The sequence below is a fragment of the Aulonocara sp. 'chitande type north' Nkhata Bay genome, linkage group LG6, assembly GCF_057382095.1.
Source record: "Aulonocara sp. 'chitande type north' Nkhata Bay isolate Kocher_YH1m ecotype deep benthic linkage group LG6, A_spYH_male_GT1.1, whole genome shotgun sequence".
Classification (NCBI taxonomy): Eukaryota; Metazoa; Chordata; class Actinopteri; order Cichliformes; family Cichlidae; genus Aulonocara; species Aulonocara sp. 'chitande type north' Nkhata Bay.
This window is the reverse complement of record NC_141349.1, coordinates 15,920,905-15,930,782: the sequence shown is the minus strand read 5'-3', so window position 1 is coordinate 15,930,782 and position 9,878 is coordinate 15,920,905. Positions and strand designations below refer to the sequence as shown.

The window sequence follows — 9,878 nt, the reverse complement described above, 5'->3', positions numbered from 1 at the left end:
TTTGTGTCCAGACTCTTTATTCGGCTTCTGTGTAGTTTATGTACAATAAGCACTGGTGTGGTGGGTGGTGGTGGTGGTGGTGGGGGGTACAAGCAAAGATAAGATGGCTATACAAAGCAAACATGGAGTTAAATTTCACTTCATATTTTCAGTATAAGCCGTTCAGAATGACTCAGATTAAACGGCACAATTTGGCTTATGATGAAATTATCTGTAAGTTGTTATTAGTTTTACTGATAAGTCTGTAAAATTACCCCACAAATATGAAGCACAGCCAAGCTTTGCTATATAAATAACTTCCAGAGTTATTTAGGAAATAAGGATAATGGTGTCAGACACAGAAAGCGGCAAATCCTCAGATCTGTGAAGAGGGAACCAGAAGCATTGTTTGCTATTTGTCTTTATTACTTGAAATGGCATACATTATTTTTTTAAAAAAGCAACAAAAACCTGAAAAGTGCTACACTGATTTTGCACTGAAGTCCTCCAGCCTGCCTACAAAAGGCCGTTGGTTCATTTCTTTATAACTAAATAGACGTGAATCCACTTACACTCGCAGGTATTAGGTAGAGTTTAACAGTCAAAGGGTAATCCGGAGCGTAAGGGTGTGTTTTTGTTGTGATTTTGTGTAAGTGTGTGTGTGACATCTCTTCCTATCCAACTGTATTCAACCACAGACTGTATATAAAAGATTGAAACAGCCTTGGGGTGTGAAAAATGAAGCCGCCGGTGAGGTGAATTAAACCTGGATTCTTTCTAATGGTCAGCAGCATTGCCGGGCAGCAGGCCTGTATGAGAAAATGACTGCAGTGCTCATGGATGTATGACCTCAGGATCTGAACTGGTTCATGGTCTCAGTTGCCGTTTTCAGATCTTGCTGTCTACAGCGTGGTGTTCATTTGATAAATGATGGTCCCGTTTGTAGTAAAATAGGCGATATGATTTAGGGCGGGCAAACCTTGAGATTGACAAGTCGCTATCGTAGAGACAGGACCTATCATTTAAAGGTCATAGTGAAAAGATGACAGGAAATAGGTCTTTAATCAGTAATGAAATCTGCTCAGTCAGTCTCATTTGACTAATCGTTTCAGCGATTGGTCACTGGATAAGAAAGGTGAGTCACTGCAGGCTGACCGATAAGTGTCAGCAACGCAGCCCCGGTCCTGATATGGTGTCAGTGGTACAGCGGCTGCACGTATTCCGGTGGAAAGACCCCCACCCGGCCTCGGCAGCGACCCCTCCAGCTCAAGGAGCTCGAGCAGTCCAGCAGGTCGATGATGTCACCGCGCAGGAAGTGGAGGTGGGCGGTGTGAGGGGGGGTGTAGTCGCAGAGGGCGTGAGCCAGCCGAGGCTTCTGCACAAAGACGGAGCCAAAACGGGGAAGTCAGACAGACAGGTGCGTGTTTAACAGAAGCACGAGTCGTTTATGAGAAACAGAGACGCGTCGAGGTGGTGTGTCATACCTCCACAACTGGTTTCAGCAGACGCGATGATGTATTTCCCTCCGGGTGAGAGGGGTTAGAGTAGAGACGGCCCGAGGGGATGGACTCCTGAGAGGTGCTTTTGTAAGGGTTAGGATAGGGGTTACGCGCCAAGTGCGACAACAGCTGAGGGGATGAGGGAGGATCTTTGAGGCAGACCACCTTCTCCACAGCAATGCTGTGAGTTCTGTAGAAATCCACCAACTGGTTGAGGGAACAGAACGACTCCTCCCAGATGCAGTACTGACCGCCGCCCTCCAGGACGCGGAAATGCTCCACCCTGTCGCCATAGCTGCAAGATAAGAGTGGTGAACATGGAAAACGAGAGAGCTGATGAGAAGGAAGACAAGCATGTGCGTCCTCATTCTTTGTTCGGGAACTCCCTCAGTCACACCACCAACTAAAATCACACTCCATCATTTTCAAATGTCTTTGTGTGAGCAGCCACATTAACCTGCACAGAGCAACCGTGAAAGGTGAGGCCATGAAATGACTAGGCAAGCTGTTATTAACACTATTTCACTATTTCATCAGGAAGATTCAAACATAGACCTAGAGCTGGGCGATATGAGATTTTTTCATATCACGATATGTTTTTTTCATTTCAGGCGATAACGATATCTATCACGATATAAGCCAAATAACTATATTTGTAAGATTTAAATGTGCCGTTGCTCACAAGTAAAATGTGAAATAATCAGCAGCTTGTTTTTATTTAAATATTTATTTCCCATAATAAGTTCAACAGGGTAGATGTACTTAAGGAACATGAGACTTTTTCAGATAAATAAAGGCAAATATTGCAAACTACACAAAAGGCAGCCGCTAAAGCGTTTAAGTTTCAAAATAGGACAAACGAAACAGACTACTAAATTGTCAATTCCACTTAGAAACAAAATATTAATTCTAAAAATAAATCTTAGTTTGTTTTACAGAAGAACAGACAAAACTGACTAACTTTTGTCAATATCAAATAAACTGAGAACTAAAAGGAAATTCTCAATCTCTCCTTGTTGTATAGCTGAGCTTTTCAAACAGTTTTAACAGTTACTTTAGTCTGACTGGAAGCGCTAATTCGTCATTCGGCTTTTGTCAGAGACTGAGGCTACGTCCACACGTACACGGGTATTTTTGAAAACGGAGATTTTCCGTTTTCGTTTTAAAAAATAATCCCGTCCACACATAAAGGCAGAAATGAAGGAAAACGCTGCTATGAACATGCCAAAGCAGCAGGTGGCGCTAGATTCCTAACCGTGCAGAAATGTTGGCCAATCAGAAGTCTAGAAGCCTCGGTGGGAAAAAGTAAACAAAGCTGGGGCATATAAGCAGAACCGAGTCGTATGTGTGGAGGGACAGTAACTGTGTGTATATGTAAGCATTTAAACACTGCAGAGAGTAGAATTAACAGTAACAGTATTGTAGAAATTCATTTCACCGAAACAATAACGTGGCGCACAGTGTGACGCATGCACCAGTTTATTGTATTTCCAGACTTGCTTTCGGCACAATTTACAGTGCACGCTACTCTGTTTTTTGTCAGACTTGAAATAGCCGAAATACCTTCACACTACGGAACTTCTTTGGCTCTTCCGTTCGACAATCTCTCCGGCATTGGAACCATCATCTGTTTTCTCTTCGGTCACGCTCGGTTGATTTTTCTAGTCGGCGCACTCATTTCCTCCATTACGCGCTGGCTCCATTACCCGCTGGCTGCTTCCCAAACAAACACACGTGCGGCTTGGCACTTGTGCTGTACGTAACAAGTCACGCGACGTGACGCTGCGGCTGTGATTGGTTCGGCTCTGCGCTACTTAATTTGGATTGGCTGACCTTTTTTTTTTTTTTTTTTTTTTTTGAGGACAAGAGCGGCGAGGTCTATCGCGATAGCTTAATTTCTCTATCGAGTAAAAGTTATATCGCGATACATATCGTTATCGTTCTATCGCCCAGCTCTACATAGACCCCATAATTTAGTCAAAAACAATTATTTTTCAAATGTTATTATTTGTATTTGTTTTATAACGTGTCCCATCACAGTCACTGGGGTACTTTTATCTCGACTTAAAAGACGCACAACACTCGGATCTATTGCCTGCTGACTGCCCAATAAGAGTTCTGATGGACGTCATGCACTGGGTTAAACTTCAACTGTGATTCAAACAGCACAGCAATGCAACCATGGCAACTTTCAAACCCAGGAAACCCTCGATTAAAAACATGGCTCAGCATAATTCCTACCATATATAAACATATGACCTTTACACTTATAAATCTCCACATAAATGACAATAAAGATGATGATGAGTTTGTGTTGAAAGCGGTAGTGATGATGATCACGATGATGATGAACATGAGGAGAAAGATGATTAATATTCCTGATGCTTCTTATCATGACTGTTGCTCATTAACTTAAATTTCTTTCTTTCTTCCCGCTTTCTCTTTCTCTCGAACTCTGTTTAAGAAAACTGGCGTACACACATGCAGCACCTCTTGTCACACACTACACGTCATAGTCATTCACCTTTCCCAGTATCTACCTGTCCTGATATCTTAACCAACCTCTCCCTCTCTTTCTATTTTTCTTTGGTCTGTGCTGTTTGGCTGTTTTTTCCTAATATGTCCTGTTCTATTCTTAGTTTAGTATTAACAACAGAAATTGTTAAAGGAAAAGATGGATTAATCAAACAACAAAGACTTGTGTAAAATTATTTTTGCAGCTGAACATTAATATATAATGAAAAAAAATATAATACATATTTCAACCCTCCTTCTCTCTCTTGCTGGGAAACACACTGTGTTTTCTCAGGTCGACTTCACGAATTACAAAGAAGGGTAAGTACTTTATTTAGGGAACACATTTCCATCTCCACTATGAAACCTTATTACATTTGAACTGTAGCTTTGACCAACACACTCTCACTTCACATAATCTCTTTTGTTGTGTTATCTGTTTTGTGGGGAGTAACTGCCTTTGTGACGTTTTAGATGTGTAATCATTGACAGACTGAGATATCTTTTCAGTTTCAACCATGCACCTTATACTACATATACTACTGCATTTCTGTTGTGTGTAACTTAGATGTCAGACCCGCCCCCCGCCAACACACACACACACAATGCCGTTCAGCTATCTTAGTGAGGACCTTCATTGACATAATGCTTTCCCTGGCCCCTTACCCTAACCCTAACCATTAAAAATGAATGCCTAACCCTTACCCTAAACCTAACCATAACCTAATTGTAACCCTGACACTAAAACCACATTTTGAGCCTCAAAAATGCCTTTAAATGTCTTCACATTTGTGAGGACCGGGTTGTGTGTCCTCACAAGTGACTGTTGGTTCTCACAAGTATAGTAGAATGCAGCTTTGGGTCCTCACAAAGATAGCTAGACAGGAACACACACAGACACACACACACACATGCAGATAACTAAGTCTTAATTAGACTATGCAATGGAAACAATGGATTTACTGTTGTGATGATCTTACACAGGCATAACTGATAAATTTAGGGACCTTTCAGCAAAATGTTTTGCGAAATGAAAAAAAAGGTAATCTATTATTTTTAGTTTTATGAGATGTTCCTGGAACTGTTTAACCAACAACAACAAATAGTTTCAAAAGTTTTTGCTATGAGGAGTTTTTCACTGACAGGAGCAAGAGGCCCATTTTGACATGATGTTGCAGGATAGGCACAGGTGTGATTTATATAATATTGATTATGGCACTTTTGTACATGGATAGTACAGTACCAAGATCCTGGTACAAAACACGATGGGACGGTCCATTCTCTTCCACTTAGCCAATTCAGGGTCGCAGTCGTGGCTGGAGCCTATCCCAGCGTTCGTGGGGCGAGAGGAAGGGTACGGCCTGGACAGGTTGCTAACACATATTGAGACAGGCAACCATTCACACATACAGCTGATTTAGAATCACCGATTAACCCGACGACTGTGGGAGGAAGCCACACCTGCAGAGAACCCACTCAGACACTGAGCATGCAAAATCCACACAGAAGGCCTTGGACTAGAGTTAAACCCAGGATCTGCCTGCTGTGAGGAAATGGTGCTAACCACCACACCGCTGTCCCACTCCCAAATATTATTATCATATTTATGAATAGTGTTTATGAGAAACGCGCCCAAGCTGAAATGTTTTTAACATGTGTCTCAGCAGTGCAGATAACGGATTTCCCCGTTAACAGCTCCATCTGCTGGGAATCCGAACTCTCACTCAGCGCGTGTTACAGAATGATAACAAGCCTACAGACAGTTCTGTAAGGGTCAGAGGTCAGGGGTGTCAAACATGCGGCAAAAGTTTTGGAAAATGTGGACATTTCAAAGTTAATAAATTCTGAACGTTCAACTGTATTTTTTAGGGGTGCAACGATACACAAAATTCACGGTTCGGTTCGGTTCGATACTTTGGTGTCACGGTTCGATATTTTTTCGATACAAAAAAATGTTCATGCATTTTTAATTTGTCATTTATTAAAATTATAAATATATATTTTAACTCAAAAGTACAGTTTTTAAATTTAACCCTAACCCTTGTGCGTGTTTTTTATTTTGACAGCAAATGCGCACCTGCGGACCACTTATGTGCAGCCCTGGTTATTTAGCTCGTCATATTGCAGCCACAGAAATTATTTTGTCCATGAAACCATAAAGCTGCACTTTCTTTTTGCCTTATAGTCTGATTTGTCATAACTTCTCCGTTTTGTGGTAAGCTTTTCTTTGGCTGTCACTTCTTCACCCTGACCTGTCTTATTTGGCTCAGCAGAACTGAAATGCTTTTACACACTCACTCACATAAGCTCAGCGATTCTCTGCGCGATCAACCTCTCACATGTTTAAGCTTGCTGCGGGAGATTTCACTTGTCATGTTTGCATAGTAAGCTAACGATTAATAAGACGATGTCAGAGGAATTGGTGCACAAATTATCATCACTCACAGATCAGTGCTGTCGCTCTCTATACACAGTTCGCACGATTGCAAAGTGAAAGCAAAAAAACAAGCGCAAATTCAAACGCGATTGCAATATGTCACATATTGACAGTGGCTCACCCAATGACATAATTACCCAGCTACATTTCTGAAAGAATGCAAAAGCATTGACATATATTTTTCCTTCCTACAATAGCCCGACGGGCAGGGCAGAGATAGATTTTGGTAGCCCGACTGAAAAAGTCGCTAGCCCCAGGATGTCAGGCTAGCGATATTGCAAGCCCTGTATCTGATTGAGGAATCACTCATCTTTGGAAAAGAGAGTTTATTACAGAGAAATGTCTCTTTCCAAAATAAAAGCTATACTATCCGCTTCTTCTGGGCTATATTCTCAGCAGCATAAGGAGAATCATGTGCTAACAGCTGTCTAAATGACTCGGCTAAAGTTAGTAGCATGCTTGTTGTTTTTGTCTTTGCACTAGGATGATGTCGGCGTAAATGTGCAGTCATATTCGTTGTGTTCCCACTAGTGCTTTCAGGTTAATCTCGTTGAAATGACCTTAACACCACAACACGGCAAATCTCCGTTAACGAGCTACCGCCGATCGCCCCGTGCATGGGGCTAGACGGCTAACACGTTAACGAGCTAACTGCGCTAACACACTAGTTCCCACCCATGTAATTGAGCATTGCATGGCACATCCAACATACTGTTTTACTTTAGTCCATGACTCGCTTACCTTCAGGGTCATACGTCACATGAAAACCAAAATAATTCCACCAGATCTGAATGAGGGTGGGGGAGGTGCCCTGCGCTCTTCCTTCTGACGATGCTGTCTGTGTGGAGCACTCAGTGGATCTGCGCTCGACAGTGCAGCCTAGGCGGAGTAGTCGAACGCAGATTCACTGAGCGCTCAACACAGACAGCATAGTCAGAAGGAAAGTTGATAAAATAAATTACAAATGTTGTATTGTTCGATACATATGCGTACCGAACCGAAAGCACTGTATCGAACGGTTCAATATCGATACGAATATCCTAGTATTTTTGTTTGTTTTAGCTTCTTTACTGTCAAAGACACAACCAATGGGCTGTTATCCACCAGTAACAGATAAACCATTAACTGCAAGGAAATTTCCTTTTTTTATTGTTAATATTCAGTTTAAAAACAGGAAAAATCCCTTCATAATCCCTGTTTACAAAATAAGTTTCTTTTTACAAATGAATAATGCTACACTCAATTCACAGATGATTTCTGTCACAGCAAATAAACGAAGTCCTTCATTTCTTTATTTCCTTTACAGTCTGAGCCCAATGACCCTGCTGACAGTTTTTTTTTTAAATTTACTACAGCAGTATTTCTTTGTAATGATAAAAAGCAGAAGTATTGTTTCTGAAGACATCTCTGGCAATCAAACTGTAGTTTACCTTCTTTACATTGAAAATCTTTTAAATGAGTTACTGTGCGTTAGCTTTACCGCTCCAACCCACTTAAGATGAAACTGAGCGTATGTGGCCCATGTTGTAAAACTCCTGGTTTGTCCTGGAATGTATTGTAATGTGTTTTCCATGATAATAAAAACAAGACTGGGCACAGACTACACAGCCATTCTTCGTGAATCTTTATCGCCCTCTGCTGATCGACTTTAGCATCACATTGTTTTGTTTCTGTACACCTCTCATCTCTCGTAAACCTCGCAGGTAGACAGATGTTACGCCTTAAAATGTTAACATGAGCACATTGTGTACGTGCCCGTCTGTGGCATGTGTCCATTACATAATGTACCTGTGTTTAATTAAAGACTGTCTGTTGTTACGCAATGGCCCGATTATTGAACACATTCAATTTACCCTTAGTGATTAAATGTGTCCCACGTCACTTTGGTGACCCAGATTGCACCGCCCCCTCCTCCTCCTCTCTGTGCTCTGTCTGTGCTGCTGTGATATTTTTAGTTCAACCGGTTCTCATAAAGCAATTTAAATAGTCTGGCTCTCCTATGTGCCGACCCTGACACACGCTCAGAGACACGTGGACGCTTTAATGTGCTCATTTAGTCAGTGGGATGGAAAACAAACATCCAACAGCACACTTAATACCGCAGGGACACGCTGCAAGGATGTGTGCGTGGGGGAGTGTGTGTGTTTCACGCAGCATGTGTGGTTTGAGTTCAGCCCCAGCTTTGAACAGTCGTTGATCATAAAGATGGAGTTTGATATAACCGGTGGATGAATGGGTTATTTAAGCAGGACAGCAGAGTGAGCCCATGAGAAATGAACATGGAAATGGACAGATTTAAGCACATGGACAGATTTAAGCACATTCTTTCATCCCGACTGAAGCTGACGTTCTTGTTTTTGTGTGTGTTTGTGGTGCATTCACTGACCTAACAGAGAGGGAAAACTCTCCCGGAGCTGATTCACTCTCCCTCACCAGGAACACTCCAGTGTCCTGCCAACGCAGACGCTGTTCAGCCTCAAGTCTTGACACCGGTCCTGCAAACCACCTACCAGAGCACACAACAGCACACACTTCTCACACACTTCTCTTGGCATTTAAAAGACAATTAAAGCAGTATTCAAATCAGTTATGTAAGGCAGTGTTTCCCCCATTAGCTCACAAAAGGAATAAAGCACAAATGATGACATCCTAAATTGTTGCTTTTTTATCTTTAGGCCTCTAAAACTCCTTAAAATGATACAATCCAATCACAAGAAAACAGTCTGACTACACACTGAAGCCTGATAAGAGTTACTCATGCAGCACAAGTGGACAAAATTGTTCTTTTTACGGGTGTGGAAGGAGGGAAATGTAGTTCCCGGGCACGTAGCCACGCTTCCCCTGGATCTCTGCTGTCACCCAGCAAGAATCCTCCTCCATTTCTGTCACCTATAACACACATGCACACGCACAATTACTCTGCGTCGACATACAAAACAAAACATTTCTCAACGCATTAAAAGACCTACTTACCTTGATGATATCACCTTTGTGAAAACTGATCTCGTCTGCTTCTGACGCTGCAAAAGAGAAAAGAGCCACAGCCTCCATCCCAGACAGAAAGAGTGCAGCGGAGGAGCCTCGGCAACAGTTTCACTTCATGAATGGAGAGATACTACAGCTGAGTAGAGGACAGCACGGGGTGATGACATAATCACTGTGTGTGTGTGTGTGTGTGCGTAGTGGCTGATATTCTGCTCTTAAGTTAATGAGCAGAGTTTTTCTGCGTCCCTTTCTGCATACATGTGACAGAGTTAGAGCGTGAACACGTGGAGATGGCAACCGCCTTTTTCCATTCCCAGCTTCTCTGCCTACACACTTTAAACTCTGGGGCTTTATTAAAGCATGTCCACCAGGGAAACCAGCGACAGTGGGAGGCTCACACTTTGAAGCAATGGAAAAGGACCTGAAGTAGACTGCAATGCTAAAAGATCAGGACAGGAGGTAAC

The 9,878-nt window shown here is 42.2% G+C and overlaps 1 protein-coding gene across 1 annotated transcript; it reads right to left on the bottom strand.

Annotated features, from left to right (window-relative positions):
- Positions 1 to 13: 13 nt before the first annotated feature.
- Positions 14 to 9,628, bottom strand: LOC147327533 (GRB2-related adapter protein-like). The gene is made up of 5 exons (XM_086295211.1): positions 9,403 to 9,628; positions 9,221 to 9,318; positions 8,816 to 8,935; positions 1,464 to 1,773; positions 14 to 1,354 (listed from the first exon to the last, which is right to left on the bottom strand). The coding sequence occupies exons 1-5, from the start codon at positions 9,478 to 9,480 to the stop codon at positions 1,175 to 1,177; spliced, it is 786 nt and encodes a 261-aa protein (XP_086151337.1). The 5' UTR covers positions 9,481 to 9,628; the 3' UTR covers positions 14 to 1,174.
- Between the last annotated feature and the right edge of the window lie 250 nt (positions 9,629 to 9,878).

Excerpts from the sequence above, each read along its gene's own strand:
- LOC147327533 (XM_086295211.1), bottom strand. The coding sequence starts at position 9,480 with ATGGAGGCTGTGGCTCTTTTCTCTTTTGCAGCGTCAGAAGCAGACGAG. Across the intron at positions 9,319-9,402 it reads ACAAAGGTGATATCATCAAG|GTGACAGAAATGGAGGAGGA; the intron begins GTAAGTAGGTCT and ends TGTGTGTTATAG. Across the intron at positions 8,936-9,220 it reads ATTTCCCTCCTTCCACACCC|GTGGTTTGCAGGACCGGTGT; the intron begins GTAAAAAGAACA and ends GTGCTCTGGTAG.